Genomic DNA, 21804 nt, shown 5'->3' on the forward strand with positions numbered 1-21804 from the left:
CAGACTGGAGTGAAAAGTCACAATCCGAAGAATAACCTTCCTCGTGAACTTTTTTCCTGTATCTTCTTGCTTAGACCCAGGATACTTTAAATCAGGAAACCGCACATCTGATACAGGCAGCACACGCTCCCACAGAGAAGAGGAAAAATGGACCTCCAGAAGCTGGAGGGTGTAATGAAACTCCTTGTTATTGTTTTTGTTTAATCATTGCTCTCAACTAGCCCTGCTGCAGGGCAGCCCCAGTCTGCTTACAGTTCCAATGCCTTTGAGAGAAAAGTCTGAGAAAACCCACCCTCGGGAGAAAAGAACTTGGAAAAGAACCCCTGAGTGTAACTAGTGTGGGGCAAATCTTCTTCTTCTTCTTTTTTTTTTTTTTTTTTTTGTCTTTTGGTGTTTTGATGCTTTGCTCCAAGGGTAAGCCCAGTGGTGAGGAATTGTATGACAGTGCTGGTGGTTAGAATTCTGAGAGAACTTCCTATTTCTGACCAGAGGACCAGAAAAACAGGCCTGTGGAGCCAGAGAATGTACATATAATCCTGGTGACGAGAGACTGGATAAAGGAAATCCTCCAATTCTATGTTGAACCAGCACAAGTCCTGGGCTCAACCCCAAGCTGAGCCTATGTGGAAAACACCCGAAGAAGAGAGAGAAAACCTTTTGAGTATTGACACCATGTAAACCACTGCCCAAGTCCCAGGCTAACCTTCACATCAGGCAGAGCCAAACCACATAGGCAAGCTTTGAAAGTAAAACATATTAGAATCACTGCCAGTAGAAGGTGACAAAGAACATGCAGTCTGAACCGATCCAATTTTGCATACTACAAAAAAAAAAAATTCCAGAGGCTTTTACCAGTATCTAGAGTCTCATAAGATAATACTGAAAATGTCCAGGATACAATACAAAGTAAGGCACATCCAACCAATTCTCAAAGCAAAAGACAATCAGTAGATTCCAACCATGAAAAGACCCAGATGTTGGGATTGTCAGACAGAGACTTCAAAGCAGCTATTATAAGAGTACACTGTGAGGGGAAAATGGATACTTTAGAATGAACGGGGAAACAGACCGTCTCAGCAGAGAAATAAAAAACATCTTAAAAGACCGAAAAACAGACAGTGTTGGTCAAAAGGTACAAAGCCTCCACAACACAAGACCAGCAAGTTCTGGAGAGCTGTGCAGCCCAGGACCTGTAGTTAGTATTGTTTTGTATACTTAAAAACTTGCTGAAAGGGTAGATCTTATGTTAATCGCTCTTACCACAATGAGGAAATCAATATTTGGCGGGGGGGAGGGCAGGAGGAAACTTTTGGAGGTGATGGATAAATTTATGGCCTTGAATACTGTGGTGAAGGTTTCAAGGGTGCATAAAAGTGAAAAGTGAAGTCGCTCAGTCGTGTCCGACTCTTTGTGACCCCATGGACTGTAGCTTACCAGGCTCCTCCCTCCATGGGATTCTCCAGGCAAGAGTAATGGAGTGGGTTGCCATTTCCTTCTCCAGGGGATCTTCCTGACTCAAACTCATCAAATCGTATACATTAAATATCTGTAACTTTTTGTATGTCAATTATACTCTAACAAAATGATTTTCAAATCAGTCATTGAATTATACTAAAAAAAACCCCAAAGGGTCAAATGACCAAATGACAGTTTTAGAACGTAAGAAATACAATATCTCAGATCTTAAAAATGCACAAGATAGTCTCAATAGTAAAGGGAAGTGACAAAGGAAAGACTCAGTAAACCTGAAGCTAGATCAACAGAAGTGGTCCAATCTAAAGAGGAGAGAATATTTTAAAAACTGAACAGACTTACGGACATGTGGGGAAATATCAAAAGATTTAATATGCATGTCATTTCTGTACCCTTAAAGATGCAAAAAAAATTTTAACGATGCCTTAAAATTTCTCAAATTTGGTGAAAAACTTAAATTTACAGATTCAAGAAACCATGGTCGCTCACACAGTTAAAGAATCTGCCTGCAATGCAGGAGACCTGGGTTCGATCCCTGGGTCTGGAAGATCCCCTGGAGAAGGGAATGGCAATCTACTCCAGTATTCTTGCCTGGGAAATCTCATGGACAGAGGAGCCTGGTGCGCTACAGTCCATGGGGTCCCAAAGAGTCAGACACAACTTAGTGACTGAACAGCAACTATTGATTCCAAATAACATTTGGTTATGGTTCCAGTTACTACTGTTGCATGACAAGCCACCTGAAAACAGTGTGTAAAACAGCTGTCTGATGTTAATGGATTCTGTGGGTCAGGAATTCAGAAAGGTCACAGCAGAGGTGTCCCATAATGTCTGGGACCTTAGCTGGGAAGACGCAATGGCTGAAGGGGACTTTGGTGGCTGGGGACTGGGATTGTCTGAAGATGTACATAGCTAGAAGGCTGTAGGCTGGCACCTCAGCTGGGCTGCAGTCAGACCACCGACATATGACTTCTCCATGTGTTCTCTCCACGTGGGTTAATTTGGCTTCCTCTTGGCATGGTGGCTAGGTTTTAAGACAGAGTATCCTGAGAGAGTCCATGACATCTTATGATCCAGCTTTGGAAGTCACACAGCATCACTTTTACCATGTCTTATGTTTAAGGCTGTCAAAAAGGTGCATTCAGCTTCAGGGAATGGGGACACAGATGCCACCATTTGATGACAAGAGGGTCCAGGTCACACTGTAAAGAGAGCATATGGTATTGGCGATACTGTTAAAGCCACAATAATCAAGACGCTTGTTTGTAGACCATAGTCTAAGTCTGCAGGTGAGAAGTGGGATGTGTTGCTCCAGTAAGGCCTTCTCGCGTGGAAATATGCAAGTGGGAATAAATGAGTCTTGTTCTTGAGAGGAGCATTTCGGCAGAGGGAGGTGCAGTTACAAAAGCACTGCCGTGGGCCAAAGTGGAGTGCGTTCCAAGAACTGAAGGCCGGCCTGCCCGGAGTGTGAAGGGAGAGGAAGAGAAGTTGGTGAGGAGGCTCCATTTGTGGAGGTTGGCAGAGGGAACCTTAAATATCAGGTTAAGGAGATTACTGGAAGGCCAGTGGGTGGTAATGGAGGCTAAAGGATGCCAAGAGGCTGTCCCCACAAAGGCCAGGCCACATGAGGGGGCCTATTCCCATGACCATGAGACTAGTGAGTTTGAGTTCAGGACATGGCCAGGGGCCCTTATGCCCTGCCCTGTGCACCCTCCGTTTGGCCCTGGAAGATCAGGAACAGAAGCTGAAGACCATTCCATGTTAGTGTGGAGCCCACGTTAGTGTGGATCCCATATCCACTGGGATCTAAAGGGACCAATGCCTACCCTGGAGTTGATTTGATGCCCTGCACCACCAGGATCCCACTGCTGCAGCCCTTTGCCAAGTTGGACTGTTCTCTGGTGGTCAGAGGAGAGCACTGGGCTGGACCTCAAGGCAATGTCCACATTGCCCATAGCTCCATCCAGAGCTTGGCTTATATGTCACAGCCATGGTGCCTCTCAGAGAAGCCTCGCTTTCAGTTCAGTTCGGTCACTTAGTCATGTCTGACTCTTTGTGACCCCATGGACTGCAGCTTGCCAGGCTTCCCTGTCTATCACCAACTCCCAGAGCTTGCTTAAACTCATCATGTCCATCGAGTCGGTGATGCCATCCAACCATCTCGTCCTCTGTCGTCCCTTTCTCTTCCTGCCTTCAATCTTTCCTGCCTTCAATCCTTTCATCAGGATCTTTTCCAGTGAGTCGGTTCTTCACATCAAGTGGCCTAAGTTATTGGCATTTCAGCTTCAGCATCAGTCCTTTCAAAGAATATTCAGGACTGGTTTCCTTTAGGATTGACTGGTTTGATCTCCTTGCAGTCCAAGGGACCCTCAAGAGTCTTCTCCAACACCACAGTTCAAAAGCATCAATTCTTCGGCTCTCAGCTTTCTTCACAGTCCAAGTCTCACATCCATACATGACCACTGGAAAAACCATAGCTTTGACTAGACGGACCTTTGTTGGCAAAGTAATGTCTGCTTTTTAGCATGCTGTTTATATTTGTCACTGCCATGGGTGCCTCTCAGAGAAGCTCGCACTTAGACCATCGCATTTACCCTCCTGGTCCCCAAGCAGAGCTTGGGTGTGATTGGCGTTACAGAAATGTGGAAACCAAGGCCATGAGACAGTCAAGAAGAGGGGCTGAAACCAGCAGAGGATGGGTCTGGGACTAGAAGCCCAGAAGTGGGCCTCCCAAGCACTCAGTTTCACTGCCCCTAATATTAACCACGGGGCCCTTTGCATGTCGTTTGTATACACCTGCCCAGCTCACAGATGGTGGTGATGAGGACTCAGGACCCTAGGCCCCGGGATTCCAATGCAGCAAGTTCTGACCAAACCCCACCCCCGCGCCCCATCTCCTGGCCCAAGGCGAGTTCGGGTGCCCTTCCTGCGGTCAGAGTGTGAGGGCCTTGGTGCCCGGATAGGGGAACGCCTTCGCCAACTCTGCTTCTGCGATCGCCTGCAACGTGGGGTCTCCAGCTTGCACCTCAAGGACCACCTGGTTGGGGGAAGGACCTGAGCAGGCTGGAGGGGGCGGGGCCCCGGGGATGAACGGAGCGGGCCTGTGGGACAGTCAGCGCGAGGTGGGAGCAGGCGCGCACCGGAGGGGAGTGGCAGAGCAGGCAGGGCCTCGGGGGCGGATCTAGGGGAAGGAGGCGGGGCATCGAGGGGCGGGGTTTTAGTGACTGACAGGGTGGGGCGTGACTGGCGCGTGCTGCGGAGACTGCAGTGAGGGCAGGGCTAGGGAGGGGGCGTTGCCACAAATGACCGAAAGAACAAGGCAGGAGCCAGGGCGAGGGTTTATCAAGCCTTGGGAAGGCAGTGCCAGAATGACGGACTGGGCAAGGGGCTGGCCCGGGCTGAGCGACTGAGGACGAGCCTCAGGGTAGGGGCGGGGTCGGCGGGCGGGCTAAGCTAGGCGAGCCAGGCACCGCCAGGGATGAATGACGCGGCTGGGACAGGGCTGAAGATGGTGGAATGCTAGCCTACGAGGTAGAGTGCAGAAGAGCGGGCACGAAGACTGCCCGAGGGACCAGGGAAGGATGACTGGCAGCTCCAGGACGGGGAATGAGGGAGGAGACGACGGGCGTAGGTGAGTAGCGTGAGTGACAAGACAGGTGGCGGGACCTGGTATAAAGGCCGCTTCTGGGTGGGGCCAAGGGGCCATGAGTGACAACCTCATGGTCCCTTGGGGTCTGCCTCAAACATCTTCCCTGCAACTCTGAGAGGAATTGCTCTTCCGGCTGAACATATAGGGCTTCGTGCATTTCATGCCCCAGGTGTGGTGCAGAGACATCAGACCTGCCGGAAGGAGGTTTCCATCTTCCAGGCCACCGATCCCAATGAAATCCAGCCTAGGGCGTTCCTAGGGCCAGGGAACCCGCCACTAGCGATTGTCCCCGTGGTAGCCCTGGTTCGGCATTGGTTCTGACCCGGTCCGTCTGTCCACAGTTGCAGAAGCGCTGTCTGTCTGAACTGCTTCCTGGTGTATCTCCAGGTCTTCGATCGACGATCTCCGGGCCTGAGCTGCTGCCCGGGGCCCTGAAGGCCTCAGTGTTCCTGAATTACAGTGTCTGCTGGGAGTTGGCGCGTTAGCAGGCATTCCAGCTGGAGAGAAGGCTAGGGATAGGCTCTTTGTCGTGACCACGCCTCTCTGTTCGCTGGCCCCTCCCTCCACCCAGCTGGCCCCACCCACCTAGTGCTTCCGCCCCTGCTCTTCCCCGGCCCCACCGTGGCCCCCTTCGCAGTCCCCGCCCCTAAGGATAAACCCTGTCCACTCCTACTCTCAGGCTCCGGCTACCCGCCATCTCCCGCCCAGTCCTTGGCCTCGTCCCACGCCCTTTCCCGTCTCAGGCTCCCTATGTTCAAACGGCTCCAGGAGCTACTATGAGGCTGGGAATACGAGTCCGCGACGCTTTGTCCAACACAACAGCTCTTCTTATTTTCACCTTCGGGTGCTTTCTTGGTATCTCCTCCGGGCTGGGAGAATGAAGGTGGTCCTGCATGAAGTCTGAATTGGGCGAGGGGAATGCTGAGATCGTGGCTCAGGTCTTTGTGTCTGGGCAGAATCTCAGGGGCTCCCTGAACCTGATCAAGTGAGTGACAGCTGTTTCTTTCTGTAATATGGGCTCCCCCAGGGAGGGTTGTAGTCGCAGGGCCTCTCACCTCCCATTCCAGCTGTTTCTGAAATCTCAGCCTGTATTTACATAGAGGACCCCTTGCCTTGAGTGGGTTGTAATACTCTACCTGGAGCCCGCCTTGTGCCTACCAAGGTTCCCAGGGAAGACTCCTACTCCCTGGCCCTGACACCTCTGAGAGATCTGTTTTATGGAAGAGTATGACTATTCCCAGGTTCCAGGCCTTGAGACACTGCTGGGCATCACCCCCAAGACGGTCCTGCTGCCCTATGTCAACCTTGAGCCGCCTGGAGCCTGCCATCACCCCATCACCCTCAGCCCTGGGGCCAGCTTCCCAAACAGATGTTCTTTGTCACAACATTACCCCACATCTGGAGACCGGAGTTCCCACAGAGGCAGGAGTGGGAGATGGTAGAGGAGAACAGAGGGTCACGTTCTCCAGATGACTTCTCTTGGGAGGCTTGTGAGCTCTGGGATAACTGAGGCTCAGAAATGGCGGTGCTTGGTTGCCATTGAGGCAGCAATAGAGCTGCCACTCACACAGCAGCCACTCACTCCAGTGCAACCAGCCTGGAAAGTTCTGATGAGACTCCAACTGTATCCTCCCCAGGCTGCCTGAAGGCAGGTCTTCCCTCTTCTTCTGTCCTTAGGCTTACTCTTCAGGACATCCTGGACAGCATCCAAGAGGTGAGGTGGTCCTCTTGGGGTTCTCTCAACTCTGGAATCCCCTTGATCATGGGGAAGGGGGAGCAGCAGTGTCCAGGAGTAAGCAGGGCCAATCCTGGGCGCCGGGGGCTGTTAGACATCCGGGAGACTCCCACACTGCCTGCTCACCTCCCAGAATGGAGGGGGCCTGCACCCTGCCCACTGTAGGGTCTCTCTCTTCAAGGCTCATCTGCCTCTGGAGCAGTAAGCCCCTTCTTCCAGGCAGTGGATAGAGTGGGTCTCTGTACTTTCACTGGGCTACAGGAACCCTGATGGATGGGTGGGTCCTCTGCACACCTCACTGGACCAGAGCTTGGACACCTAGAAAGCTCTGGTCCCAGGCCACAGAAGGGACTCACAGCCTTCACCCATCAGTCCAGCATCAGTATTCTAACAATCCCAAGCCACATTTACTGAACTCATTTTCTGCTCCAATAACCACATCACTCCCTCCCCTTTTTATCTTTGTTGGCCTCCTGTCTTTAAAATAAAATTTGAGATCCACACCATGACTTCCAAAGCCCTGCTTGGTGTTCCAGTCTCTCTCCAACTTTCTCCTTTGCCCATTACAATCTGACCAAGATGATCTCTCTCTATTCTATGAACACATCTGTGTTTTTCTGCCTTTGGGTCTTTGCCCAGGCCTCTCTCTACTTGGAACTAGATCGTAAGCCCTATAATGGCAAGGACTGTGTTCAGTTTTGTTTATCTCTAAATCCTCACGCTTTTAAACAATAGACAATAATGCCAGCTCTAACAGGTCTTAATAAACAGTCCTGGAATAAATGTGCCCGATGCTTTTCTATTGATGTATTTAATCTTTATACAAAGAGACTCAGGGAGGTTTAGCCATTTGTTAAAGGTCACACAGCTAAGAGCTGAACCCCAGAGGGAGGCGTTTTTACCTATCATTGTGATTGGGGGCATGAGTGCCAGGTGGTATACCACAGGCCATCCCCAAATTCTAAATGCTTGTAGCTTCCTGCAGCAGGAAGCATTGGGTCTGCCCTGGAAAGCTGGCAAGACTTGGGTCCTCCAAAGCCCTCCGAGAATATTCCAGGTAGAAGAAACAGTGGTGAGCAGAAGGGCGAAGGCAGGAAGATCCAGCTCCTGGGACAACCAGGCTCAGAGGGCTGGGCCAGTCCAGGACACACAGCTGCCTGGACCCAGGGCTCTATCAGCTGGTGGTCTCCAGAGGCCAGACCCCGATGGGCAGGGAAATTGATGCATGGTGTCAGTGTCACTGTGCAATCCCTCTCCCCAGGCTGTGGGTGGGAGCCCCCAGGGACGCGGGCTAGGCGCTCACAGGCAGGACGTTCCCACGCAGGGGCGGCCCTGGGGAAGGCTTCGGGGCGGGCCCCAGGCAGGCGCCAGCAGTCCAATCCCTCTGCAGCCTGTTCTCTGTTACTTGCTCTGCAGACCTGGGTCGTGTTCTGGCTGCCTCCAAGCCTCAAGGTGAGTGAGTGGCTGGGGGGAGCCCCAGCTGCCCAGACACGGGCCAGTGGGGGATGCGGCTGGGACTCTGGCTTTCAAAACCCCGTCAGGACCTGTGGGGTCACTGCTCTGGAGGAGGATCTGGGGGCTGGAGGCTACTGGCAGCTCAAGGGTGAGGAGAATTTTCCTCTGTCCACATATGGGACACTGCCCCTTTCCTCAAAGGTAGATTACTCCTTCTCTCTCCCCACAGGTGGGGCTCTGTCACCCACTTTTCACTGATGGGGACCCTTTCCTTTCCAGATGTGTGGTGTCTGTCCACTTTCCACATATGGTACACCCTACCCTCTATCTAATTATTGGGTGCCCTTCTCTCTCTAGATGTAGGGGTCCTTTCAGTTTCCAGAAGTGGGATACTCTCTTCTGCTCCCCAGATGTGTGCCCCCTCTTCCTACCTCTGACCCAGTTTGGTCTTTATCCCCCTCTGAATCTCCTCCTCACAGCCTCCTTGCCCCCTGCCCCCCGCCGCCCCAGGTTGCCAAATCCTGATTTTCCCTGGGGATGGGGGGGTTGGGCTCGCCTGTCCCTGTCTCCCACCAGGTCCAGCAGAGCAGTCTTTCCAGGCACGTAGGCAACCAATTACGGCGGCGGGAGGGGAGAGGGGGAGGGCAAACCATCTGCAGGAGACCTTGGCAGATGGCCCTGTAAGCAAGACAGTTATCCCAGGAACTGCTCCCTCCTGACCTGGACTCCCACCCTGTTTCCTCTGGGGGGCAAACAGCTGAGAGAGCTTGTCTAAGCTAGCCACCCACTGTGAGCTGAGGCTGGGACTAGAATTGAGGCTCCCAGATCCAAACTGTTCAGGCCCTGACTTAAGAATTAGGCCTTGTCCCACTTCTCAGATGGCAAACTGAGGCCCCAGGAGGGGGCTCCAAATGTCTAGAAGCCCCATCTACCCATCATACGAACTTAGAAGGGGGCAGGGGCTGGAGATGACCTTGATATCCTGGAGACCATGCCCTTCCCAGTCACCACACCTGTGTAAACCCTGTGTCTCTTGTCTGGGTCCTGAGGGGAAGGGCAGAGGGCAATGTGAGGGCAGGACTCACCCCAAACCACGCCCCAGATGTCCTTCAGAGCTGCCTGGAGCTTGACCCTGAGGAAAGGGGGCCTTGGAATTCGAGGGATCCACACCCCAGGAAGTACCGGTAAGACGTGGACATGCCCTCCCTTGCCTAGCTCCGAGGCTTGGGGCAGGGGTCCTGTCTGCAGGTTGCTCCCGGTCCTTTCCATGCTGCTCTGGGCCTGTCCTGAACCATTTCGCATAATCCTGGTCCTTGGTGGGGGGCCGTGTTCATCCAGGAAATAGACAGCAGCCCCCTCCCTCGAAGTGTTCTCAGGGCCTGATGCCTGTACCTCAGGTTCCTAAGGCCTTTGTGTCCAGAGGCAGAGGGTGCTGACAGAACCTTCCAGACCTTTGTGTCCAAGCCAGTTGGAAGAAAGAGGCCTAAATAAGGGGAGACTTGAGCCAGATAGACGGGTCTTCTTGATCCTCTGGAGAATGATAACAGATAACATTTATTGAGCCCTTATTGTGTGCCCTGAGCTGGGATCAATGTTTTGCACAGATTAACACATTCGGATTTCATAGCAGCCACGTGAAGTGGACACTGCATTATCTCCCTTTCTCAGATGAACAAATGGTCCCAGAGCCAGGACTCTTTTTCCCAAAGCAGTTCCCACGCTCTCTGGGCAAGGTGGTACCAATGCCCTCCTGGAGGGCATCCCAGGTGACAGTAGACAGAAGAAGCTTTACTGAGACTCTTCTAGGGCCTAGCCTTGTTTGGACACTCACACGGAGCCCTTGAGGGCTAGGCGATCAGGGAGAGCTTCCAGGCATGGAAGTGAGACGTGAAACCAACCTCTATCAGTGTAACTTATGTGTGTCAGGCCCCGGGCATTATCTTGAAGCTTCCACAACAGTGTGAGATAGGATCGCTTACTATCCCCACTTTCCAGGTGAAGACGTGGAACACAGTGAGGTAAAGAGGGCTTGTTGGAGCTGAGGCAGGGTGGACCTGGGGTCTCATGACTCCAAAGCCATGCCAGTGACCACTCATTTCGGGCACAGGCCTAGTGCTTTCCAGTTTGCGGAGCAGTTTCCCAACTGCCATCCCAGGTTCCTCGCTCTGAGTCTTCCCCTGCCCGCTGCCTGGCCTGATGTGCCATTCCCACTGCAGATCTTCCCAGAGGACACAGGGCTGGAGCCAGAGGGGCTGAACTGCCGCCCTGGCCCAGCTCCCTCTTGCTCTGTGAACTTCAGTAAGTCCCTTAGCTACTCAGTTTCTTCCTCTGCTGCTGCTGCTGCTGCTAAGTCGCTTCAGTCATGTCCGACTCTGTGTGATCCCATAGACCACAGCCCCCCAGGCTCCCCCGTCCCTGGGATTCTCCAGGCAAGAACACTGGAGTGAGTTGCCATTTCCTTCTCCAATGCATGAAAGTGAAAAGGGGAAGGGAAGTCACTCAGTTTTCCTCTAAGAGGAGAATAATATCACTCTCTCAGAGCCATGCCAAGCCAATGAGTCAACTCCCCCAAAGGCCTTAGCATGGTTCCTGGCACACAGTTTAAGTGCTCAATAAGTGCTGCTGCTAAGTCGCTTCAGTCGTGTCCGACTCTGTGTGACCCCATAGATGGCAGCCCATCAGGTTCCGCCATCCCTGGGAATCTCCAGGCAAGAATGCTGGAGTGGGTTGCCATTTCCTTCTCCAATGCATGAAAGTGAAAAGTGAAAGTGAAGTCGCTCAGTCCTGTCCGACTCTTAGCGACCCCATGGACTGCAGCCTACCAGGCTCCTCAGCCCATGGATTTTCCAGGCAAGAGTACTGGAGTGGGTTGCCATTGCCTTCTCTGGCAATAAGTGCTACCCTCTTTATTAATCTTTCGGTTGGTGCTGGGATGTCTCAGGGGCAGCTTCATCTCAGCTCCTCCCTGTGCCCACAGCACACGGCAAGGAGAAGATGCCCCCCTACACTAACTACCATGCCCAGCGCTCCTACCCCATGCCCGACGAGCCCTTCTGCATGGAACTCAACGCGGAGCAGCGGGCCCTCAAGGAGAAGGAGAAGGGCAGCTGGACCCAGCTGAGCCACGCCGAGAAGGTGGCCCGTAGGTCTCAGGGTGGGGATGGGGGTGATTTTGCAAAGAAGGGCCTGGCCTGTTAGGGATCAGCCGTAGGGAGAAACCCTGGCCAAGATAGCAAGAACCCACTCACCCAAATACTCAAACGCATACCTGAGTGGTGAAATTCATTCCTTTGTTCATTCAGTTTTTAATTCACACGACTGTTTGAGCACAGCCTGATGCTAGGTGATGCTGGGGACACAGAAGTGAATCATGGGGCGGGTTCCTGCCCTTAGGGTGCTCCCAGTCCAGTGGGGGAACCAATGCAAACCCAGAAAGCTGTAATAGAGGATATGCTGCTGGGTGAGGTGTGTTCATGGGGCTGTGAGAACCCAAAGGAGAGAGTGAGATGCAATCCTGGTAGGCTTTCCCAAGAAGAGTTGTTTCAGCTGGCCTTGGATGGTGAGGGGCAGGGGCTGCCAGGCAGTGGGAACAGCATGGGGAAGGATACAGGAGCTGGAGAGCATGGAGAGTCCTGGGCTTCACTGAGTGGTGTTGGGGGGATGGAGCAGAAAGAGTCAGGTGAGTTGGATGGGAGAGCAGGAGTCAGGCACTGGGAAGCAGGAAGGATGTGTGACACCAAGTGCTGCCTGCCAATAGTGCCCCCAGGAGCCTCGAGCCTCATCATCAGCTGTGCTTTGCACACAGTAGATGCTCAGTAGGAATTTGCTGAATGGACAGCTTCTGCTGCAGGGAGGGGGTGGCTGGAGGTCCCCGAGGCCAAGAGTTGGCCCAAGAATTGGATGTATCTGAAGCCTCCCGCCTGCCCCCCTGCCCACCTGCCTCCAGTGTACCGGCTCCAGTTCCATGAGACCTTCGCGGAGATGAACCGTCGTTCCAACGAGTGGAAGACAGTGATGGGCTGTGTCTTTTTCTTCTGTGGATTCACAGGTCTGCTGATTTGGTGGCAGCGGGTCTATGGTGAGTGGCAGTGCCTCACCCAGCCAGTGTCCTCAGCCATGCCCTTGTGGTCACAACCATCAGCCAAGTTTTGATAAGTGAACTAAGCTAGTACTCATCTGAAGAGTTTCTGAAAAGTCCTCCAGACTGATGTAGGGTGAAGGGCAGACCATGGCTGCCTGGGTTGGAATGTAGAGACTCTACCTCTCTGGGTCTTAACTCCCTCGTCTGTAAAATGGGAATAATAGTGCCTACATCTCAGGGTTCTTGTGAAGATTTAATGAGAGAGCTGTAGGCTAGTGCCAGGCACACAGTTATGAATGGTGTTGTTACTGATTGCTGTTATTGGCCATGAACTTTTCAACATATTGCTTCAGCTGCTGTAACAAAGAATCTCCAATATTCAAGAGCTTAAACAATATAGAAGATGGTTTCTTATGCTTCCCCCTTACTTAACTCCAATAAAACTAGCTGCTCTCATCTTCTTCTTCCTGAGAGGAAGCAAAAGAAACTATCTCATCCTGGAAGCTTCCCAATAAGTTGGAACAAACTCAGTAATTATAACTATGGTGGTGGTGGTTTAGTTGCTATGTTGTATCAGATTCTTGCAACCCCATGGACTGTGGCCTGCCAGGTTCCTCTGTCTGTGGGATTCTCCAGGCAAGAATACTGGAGTGGGTTGCCATTTCCTTCTCCAGGGGATCTTCCTGACCCAGGTATAGAATCTAGGTCTCCTGCACTACAGGCAGATTCTTTACCAACTGAGCTACCAGGGAAGCTATGGTAGCTATCATATATTAGGAGTTTAATATCTGTCCTGCATTCTGCTAACTGCAGTATAAATACTAACAAATTCAGTCTCACAAGCCTAGTGGACAGGATCTGTTTTCAACAGGTTAGGAAACTGGGGCTCAGAGATGAAGTGACTTGTTCAGGGTAACACAGTAAGGGAATGGTGGAACTGAGATTTGGAACCAAAAAGACTTTAAGCCAGTGCTCCTCCTATCCTTAGGTCCCAGAGTAGATGAGGAAACTGAGCCTGAGAAAGGGGAAGGACCTCGCCCAGTTCCCCCAGTGAGTCCAAGACGAAGCTGGGGACAGAACCTGGAGTGCAGCTTTAGTGGGGAGTCTAGTAGGGAATGGAGAGAGTGGAGAGGGGTCCTCAGTGCAGGGCATCTCTACCCCATGCCTGGACACCCTGACTCAGGGGGAGAGGGTGGGCTTGGCAGGGTCCCATATGCCCCCGTTCCTACCTGTTTCCTTCCCTGCAGTATTCCCTAAGAAACCCATCACCCTGACGGATGAGTGGAAGGCCCAGCAGCTCCAGCGCACCCTGGACATGAAGGGCAACCCCGTGCAAGGCCTGGCCTCCCGGTGGGACTATGAGAGGAAGGAGTGGAAGAAGTGACATGGAATCCCGGTGGCTCCCCCTGCAGCTCCACCATCATCCAGAGCCTATGGAGGCCCCTCCCCTCCTTTTACCCCAATAAAGCTGGTGGCTCTCATCTGCCTTTAGTCTCCACCACAGCCTCTACCTGCCATAAAGCCTACATTATACCTAAGATTAGGCAGGACAGTAAGTGAGGGGCAATAAGCCACTTGCCAGGACCTCACTTATCAGGGAGGGCTTCCCGGAGGAGAAGGGGTTGGGGTTGAGCCTTTCGTGATAGGTGGGATTCGGAATGGCAGGAGGGAGAGGGAAGGCATTCCAGGTGGAGGGAATGGCTTGAGCAGAGGTAAAGACACTCCTTTGCTCTGTCAATTAGCAAATACTTACTGGGTATCTGCTGTGTGCCAGGGACTAATCCAGGCCCTGGGGATGCAACAGTGAACCACACATAGTCTCTGGCCTCCTGAAGGAGGCGTTTCTTGTGTGTGTGTGTGTGTGTGTGTGTGTGCGCGCGCGCGCGTGTGCGCACGTGGTGGGGGAGACAGAAAAGGCAATAAGTCAGTACAGTACACAGCATGTTACGCTGTAGTCAGTGCTATGAGGGAATAAAACAGAGCAGAATAAAGGGGCAGAGCTAAAAGGGCTTTGGAGGGTGGTAGGTGGAGCTTCTTAGACGAGGTGGCAAATGAGAAAACAAAATAGCAAGTGAAAAGATCTTGAGACAGGATTTTAGTTTGTCTGTGGAACATCAAGGGGGCCACAGTGACTGGAGCAGAATGACCTGGAATATTCTAAGAAGGTGTGTGCTGAGGGAGAGGCTTGGTCTTGGGGCACAAAGCAGATTATATAGGAACACACACACACACACACACACACACACACTCCAGAACCAAGACGAGAAGCCTCCTTTCTTCTTGGTTTGTCCTCTTCAGCACCCTCTGCTGGCAAAGTCCAGCATCTCACTGTACAGGGGACAATGCTCATTGTCTTAGAGCAGACACTGAGGGGTGAGTTTGAGGTGGAGAGACAATACATTGATAACTGGCACAGCATCTTTGAGAAAGTCTTGACCAGGCCAATAGGGAGTTTTAGAGCCAAAAAGGAGGAGTCTTGTATTGGGAAAAATGGACCCATCCCTAGAGCCCCCCTGTGCTCAGTCCTTGGCTAGGAGCAGCCCAGGGGACTCTGGCTGTGGCAGGAACACTCAGGAGCTCTGAAAGTGTGGCAGCCAGAGATGATACACCTACCCTCCTCATAGCAGGTTCTCTTGAGAGCCATCTGAGCAGCACACATCCGCGGACACCCTGGATGCAGACAGAGGGACTCAGCAGGGCAGCTGGGACAATATTCATTCAATCAGCAAAGACTTACTGTGCGTCCACTACATGCAGGCTCGGGGGCAGAGTGAATGAGACCTCATTCCAGTGTTATGAGTTCCAGTCCTCAAGAATCTGAAAGTCTGTAATTGTCACCCTAGTCAATTACAGAACAAATGAGTGCTAAGAAGGGGAGGTAGGTGGTATTGATACTTGGACTGGCCTAATCTACAGAAGTCAGGGTGGGCTTCCCTGAAGAAATGTCTTCATGTTGAGATATTGTTGCCAAAATTCAGCCCCTGTATACTGGTGCCGGATTAAACCTCAGAGACAAAGTTTTGGGAGAATTAGGAAGAAATAGTTTTATTGCTTTTCTAGGCAAAGGGGGGCCACAGTGAGAGAGAGCAAATTTTTTTTTCTCTCAAGACTGACCTGCCCTGAAGGGGACAGTGAGGAGTGCTCCTGGACATTGTTCTGATTGGTTGGTGGTGAGGTAATTGGGAGGAAGCGTCATCAACCTTCCAGTGCCAGCCCGTCTGGGGTCTACATGCTTATGGGTAGCACAGAGTTAACTTCTTCCACTTGATGGGTGTTTCAGTATCCGCAAAACAGCTCGAAGGACATGGATCAGAATATTATCTGGAGTCCTTGACTTTGTTGAATGGATAAAGTATTATTATTTTGTCTTGCTTGACTTTTCTTTCTGCATTTTCTCACTTTTCTGATTAAATTTACTCTTTGACTAAAGTCGTTCCACAGAAAAAAGGCAGGTGGAGGACACAGGCAGGCGTCTGTTCTGGGAAGGCCTCATGGGATCCTGTTTGGTTACAATATGAAAGATGACTAGGTATAAACTAGGTGGAAGTGGTGGTGGATCAGCATTTTAGGCAGAGAAAAGCATGGGCAAATGCCCTGTGCTACTGAGCACCATGGCTTGGAAGAAGGAATAAAAGAAGCTGGTTAGAGGAGAAGGAAGAAATGGACAAGGGGAGACAGGGAAGGAGAAGACTCACCTGGAGCCCTGGAGTCTCTGCTTCCTCTTCTGAAGAGACAAATCTGGGGGAACGCAGGAAGGGATGGAGCTGAAGGAATATGTAGGGGGCAGAGTATGGGGAGCCTTGAACATCTACATTTTAAAATAATCTTATTTATTTATTTATTCATTTTGGACTGTGTTGGGTCTTAGTTGCTACGGGAGCTTTTCTCTACTTGCAGCAAGCGGGGGCTACTCTCTAGTTGCAGTGAGTGGGTTTCTCAGTGTCAGTGGCTTCTCTTGTTGCAGAGCACAGACTCTAGGCTGTGTGGGCTCAGGAGTTTCGGCTCACAAGGCTTAGGAGTTGTTGTGCACAGGCTTAGTTGCTCCTCGGCATGTGGGATCTTTCTGATCAGGGCTCGATCCTGTGTCTCCTGCATTGGCAGGCAGATTCTTTGCCACTGAACCACCAGGGAAGTACCATATGATTTTTTAAAATATTTATTTTTATTTATTTATTCTAATTGACTGTGCCCGGTCTTTGCTGCAACATGCGGGATCTTCAGCTGCAGCATGTGGGATCTAGATCCTGACCAGGGATTGAATGCTCTCCCCAGCCCCCCCACCCCCCACATTGGGAGCACAAAAGTCCTAGCCTCAGCGGACTAGGGAACCACCAGGGAAGTCCTCATCCATTTAGTTTTTATCTGAGAAAGGCAGCTGCCTTCGCACCAGTTTCTGTCTGGCATGAGGGATTCATCTTTTAGTCACTTATCATGAAAGATGCTGGGGATACAGACATGGAGCAGACAGGAGCCCTGGCCTGTAGGCAGGACTGGCATAAACATGGCCAATCAGAGACTAAGGGAATAAGAGCTATAGAAATTTCTGATGGAATGTTTTGAATCCATTGTTTTGTCCTTTTGCTAGCAGCAGGAGTGGTTTGGACATAACTGAAGATGTTGAACTACGCAGGTGGTAAACTTTGCTTAGATTAATAAATTACTATGCAGATGACACCACCCTTATGGCAGAAGGTGAAGAGGAGTAAAGAGGAAGTAAAAAGCCTCTTGATGAAACTGAAAGAGGAGAGTGAAAAAGTTGGCTTAAAGCTCAACATTCAGAAAACGAAGATCATAGCATCTGGTCCCATCATTTCATGGGAAATAGATGGGGAAACAGTGGAAACAGTGTCAGACTTTATTTTTTTTGGCTCCAAAATCACTGCAGATGGTGATTGCAGCCATGAAATTAAAAGACACTTACTCCTTGGAAGGAAAGTTATGACCAACCTAGATAGCATATTCAAAAGCAGAGACATTACTTTGCCAACAAAGGTCCGTCTAGTCAAGGCTATGGTTTTTCCAGTGGTCATGTATGGATGTGAGAGTTGGACTGTGAAGGAACCTGAGTGCTGAAGAATTGATGGTTTTGAACTGTGGTGTTGGAGAAGACTCTTGAGAGTCCCTTGGACTGCAAGGAGATCCAAGCAGTCCATCCTAAAGGAGATCAGTCCTGGGTGTTCATTGGAAGGACTGATGTTGAAGCTGAAACTCCAATACTTTGGCCACCTGATGCGAAGAGTTGACTCATTTGAAGAGACCCTGATGCTGGGAAAGATTGAGGGCAGGAGGGGAAGGGGATGACAGAGGATGAGATGGTTGGATGGCATCACCAACTCGATGGACATAAGTTTCGGTGAACTCCAGGAGTTGGTGGTGGACAGGGAGGCCTGGCGTGCTGCGGTTCATGGAGTCGCAAAGAATCAGACACGACTGAGCTGAACTGACCCCTTGGCTTGCAGATGGGCTCCTTCTCACTATGTCCTCACGTGGTCATTCCTCTGAGTGCATATTCATGGTGTCCCCACGTGTGTCCAGATTTCCTCTCCTTCTTTTGAAACTATTTATCTACTTATTTGGCTGCACCAGGTGTTAGTTGCAGCATGTAGGATCTTTGATCTTCATTACTGGACTTCCCTGGTGGCTCACACAGTAAAGCATCTGTCTACAATGTGGGAGACCCAGGTTCGATCCCTGGGGTGGGAAGATCCCCTGGAGAAGGAAATGGCAATCCACTCCAGGACTATTGCCTGGAAAACCCCATGGACAGAGGAACCTGGTAGGCTACAGTCCATGGGGTAGCAACGAGTTGGACATGACTGAGCGACTTTAATTTCTTTCTTTCTTTCTATTGCACGTGGGACCTTTTAGTTGTAGCATGCAAACTCTTGTCTGAGGCACGTGGGATCTAGTTTCCTGACCACAGATTGAACCTGAGCCCCCTGCATTGGGATTGCAGAGCCTGAGCCAGCGGACCATTAGGGAAGTCCCCAGATTTCCTCTTCTTATAAGGACACCAGGCAGATCAGTGAGGGCCTTCCCCAATGATGTCATTTAAGTTTATCACCTTTTTAAAGGCCCTGTCTCCAAATACAGCTTCTTTTGTGGCTCAGCTGGTAAAGAATCTGCCTGCAATGCAGGGGACCTGGGTTCACTCCCTGGGTTGGGAAGATCCCCTGGAGAAGGGAAAGGCTACCCACTCCAATATTCTGGCTTGGAGAATTCCATGGACTGTACAGTTCGTGGGATCGCAAAGAGTCGGACATGACTGAGCGACTTTCACTTTCATCTCCAAATACTGCTACATTGGATGTATTGGGAGTTAGAGCTTTGACATATGAATTTGCAGGAAACACAAGCCAGCCCATAACACTTGGGTTTAGGGTTATTTATATGTCTTATTGTTCTGACACCAGCAGGCACCCAGTGTGTGTTCTCATGACAGAACTCAGAGACTCCTGAGGGGGCAGAGAGACAGTGGGGACCCACGGTACTCTGAAAGCCCAGGCTCAGAACCATACACAAAGAGCCAGCACCACATTCCAGTGGCTAAAGCGAGTCCTGTGGTGCGTCTGTTACAACTGCTACATTCCAACCCCCCTTAAGACTTAAAAGCATGAAACAACCATTTCCTTAGGCTCACCAATTCTGTAGGTCAGGAGTTTAGGCAGGGCATACTGGGAACTGGGCCTCCCGGGTGGTTCACTGGGTAAAGAATCCTCCTGCAATACAGGAGACACGGTTCGATCCCTGGGTTGGGAAGATCCCTTGGAGGAGGGCATGGCAACCCACTCCAGTATACTTGCTTGGAGAATCCCATGAACAGAGGAGACTGGCAAGCTACAGTCCATGGGGTTGCAAAACTTTCATTATTGCCAGGGAGGTGTGGAATCCCAGGCTCCCAATGTGGTCTCCACTGACACTGCAGGGAGAAGGGGTGGTAGGAGAGGGCTCATTAACTGGCCAGCAGAGATGAAAAGTCCTGCTCCCTTGGCCTTATCTCACAACACCCCACATCTTGAATCAGGGAGGAAGCCTAGGGTCCCCACTCACCCTTTGTTGATGTTGTTGGCCATAATTTTCAGCGTTTTTTTCTTTTCCCAGTGGTATTTGGCTGGAGTAGAGCTGCAATCGTCTCAAACTTCTATCTTGCTAGGATGTTTCTCTCCTAATCCTTTGAATAGGTAGAGCTGGCTTCAGCTGGGGCTGTTTTTTCTTTCTGCGCCCACTGGCTTTTTTGAATAGCCTGCTACAACTTCTTCAACCCCAAGTCTGGGATCTCTGAGACAGAAAACCCAGAGAACTCACCACTGTGTTGTTCCTTAGGTTCTCAGGTCCGCATCCAGCCTGCCTTCTTCTTACTTTTAAGGGTTTTCTTATGCTTGTTGCATATACAACTTCCAGGGATCTTAGTTTCACTTAGCAGGAGAAATAGAGGAAAGCGCATCCTCTCCATCTTCCCGGAAGTGGAAGCATAGAAGAGGCGTCATCTGTCCTGAGGAGTGTCCTCCAGGTTGCATTTTACTGATTGCCCTCCCATGTATCACTCACTGTGTTCCTGTGTCCCCTGTATCTTCCATTCAGGGGTGGTCACATTTAGAGGCTTTGGTCAATTCAGAATTAACTTTTTGGCAAGAGTATTTTGTGAATGTTCTTTTGCCAGGAGGCACACATGATGCCTCGTCGTCTTTGTGTGCCATTTACAGCCTTCATTGATCATTGTGTAGATTCATTAACTCATTAGGGGTACAGATGGCTTCCACATTATCAAAAGATGTCAACCTCAATTAGAGGCTTGAAAATGAAATTTTAAAGTATGGGATACTATTTTTCCATCGGCCAGATTGACAAAGATCAAGGAGTGTTAAGGATATTGGCAAGGGTTCAGAAGACAGGCAGTTTCACAGGATGCCAGTTTTGAGTGTCTCCATCAAAATGACAAAAGGCCTGGTAAAACTACTTCTATAAATAGCCTGTGGATACACACGCACGTGTGCAAAATGATGGATCTGTGAGGTAGCTCAGATGGTAAAGAATCTGCCTGCAATGCAGGAGACCTGAATTTGATCCCTGGGTCAGGAAGATTCCCTGGAGGAGTTAGTTCATGGCAACCCACTCCAGTATTCTTGCCTGGAGAATCGCATGGACAGAGGAGCCTGGGGGGCTACAGTCCATGGGGTCGCAAAGAGTCAGACACAACGGAGCGACTAACACTACTACTACGCACGTGCATGTACAAAATGATGGATCCGTGAGGTTGTTCACTGCAGTACGGTTTGGATTAGAACCACCAGTGGTGCCTCCCTCAAGCAGAATTTTCCAACTGACATGCTACCAAGTTTTTCTTAAGTTGAGGTAGATGTGATGGTGCCTCACCATGTGCCTTCAGACCACCCTGAAAGGTCATGTGCAGCTTTGGTGGACAGTTTTCATTCAAGAAACAGGTGCCTGGGTCTTCTTGATCATAGGTGTATGCTTGGCAGTTAGAAAGTGCCAACCTAAGAACTGCCCTAGGCAGATGAGGGATGGGAGTTAGTGTATAAATACCTTGTGTTCTTGCCTCTAGAATGCTCCATGGGTCTATCAGTGGATCCTCTGAGAAGGAGCCCCATTGCCTGAAGTGGCAGGTTACTCATCATTGCATCTTCTGTTGATTTCCAAAGTCCCTCCCTGATCACCCCGATTCACTGTCCCCACTGTCCTGGGATCACCATTTAAAATACTTAGACTTAACTTAGTGTGCATGCTCAGTCATGTCTGACTTTTTGCAATCCCATGGACTATAAGTCCAAGGGATTATCTCGGCAAGAATATTGGAGTGGGTTGTCATTTCCTACTTCAGGGGATCTTCCTGACCCAGGGATCAAACCCATGCCTCTTTTGGCTCTTGCATTGGCAGGTGGAGCCTTTACCACCTAGCCTATCTGAATCCTTATTTCAGATAGGATTTGCCTTTGGGAGGTATCCATGATAAGGTTAGAACTTAGCCCCAAGACTAGTCCTCTCACCAGTCCCTAGAGCACTAGTGGTAAGGGGTGGGAGGTCTGACAACATAGCCTGATAAAGTTTATATAATATCTATGGTGCCAGAAACCCTTCTTAAGCACTTTACAAGCATAAAAATTTGCACAAAATCTGCATAACTACCCATCAGATAGGTATAATGATCATTTTACAGATGAGGAAACTCAGGCACAGAGAGGTTAAGTCACTTGTCCCAGGGCTCCCAGCTAGCCCTGGCAGTCTGGTTTTGTAGTCTTGCTGCTGCTGTTGCTAAGTCGCTTTGGTTGTGTTCGACTCTGTGTGACCCCAGAGACGGCAGCCCACCAGGCTCCCCCGTCCCTGGGATTCTCCAGGCAAGAACACTGGAGTGGGTTGCCATTTCCTTCTCCAATGCATGAAAGTGAAAAGTGA

The 21804-nt window shown here is 50.6% G+C and overlaps 1 protein-coding gene across 3 annotated transcripts; it reads left to right on the top strand.

Moving 5' to 3' along the window:
• The first annotated feature begins 4768 nt into the window (after positions 1–4768).
• Positions 4769–13879, top strand: COX4I2 (cytochrome c oxidase subunit 4I2). 3 transcript variants are annotated; one of them, XM_069548264.1, is made up of 8 exons: positions 4908–5104; positions 5464–6107; positions 6800–6836; positions 8274–8309; positions 9415–9496; positions 11290–11454; positions 12259–12390; positions 13641–13879. In XM_069548264.1, the coding sequence occupies exons 2-8, from the start codon at positions 6016–6018 to the stop codon at positions 13775–13777; spliced, it is 681 nt and encodes a 226-aa protein (XP_069404365.1). In that variant the 5' UTR covers positions 4908–5104; positions 5464–6015; the 3' UTR covers positions 13778–13879. The 3 variants fall into 3 exon arrangements, with proteins under 3 accessions (XP_069404366.1, XP_069404365.1, XP_069404367.1); XM_069548265.1 differs by lacking the exon at positions 5464–6107 and having other exon boundaries at positions 4769–5104; XM_069548266.1 differs by lacking the exons at positions 4908–5104; positions 5464–6107; positions 6800–6836 and having other exon boundaries at positions 7212–8309.
• The last annotated feature ends 7925 nt before the right edge of the window (positions 13880–21804 follow it).

Source organism: Ovis canadensis, chromosome 13, assembly GCF_042477335.2.
Source record: "Ovis canadensis isolate MfBH-ARS-UI-01 breed Bighorn chromosome 13, ARS-UI_OviCan_v2, whole genome shotgun sequence".
In the NCBI taxonomy this organism is placed as follows: Eukaryota; Metazoa; Chordata; class Mammalia; order Artiodactyla; family Bovidae; genus Ovis; species Ovis canadensis.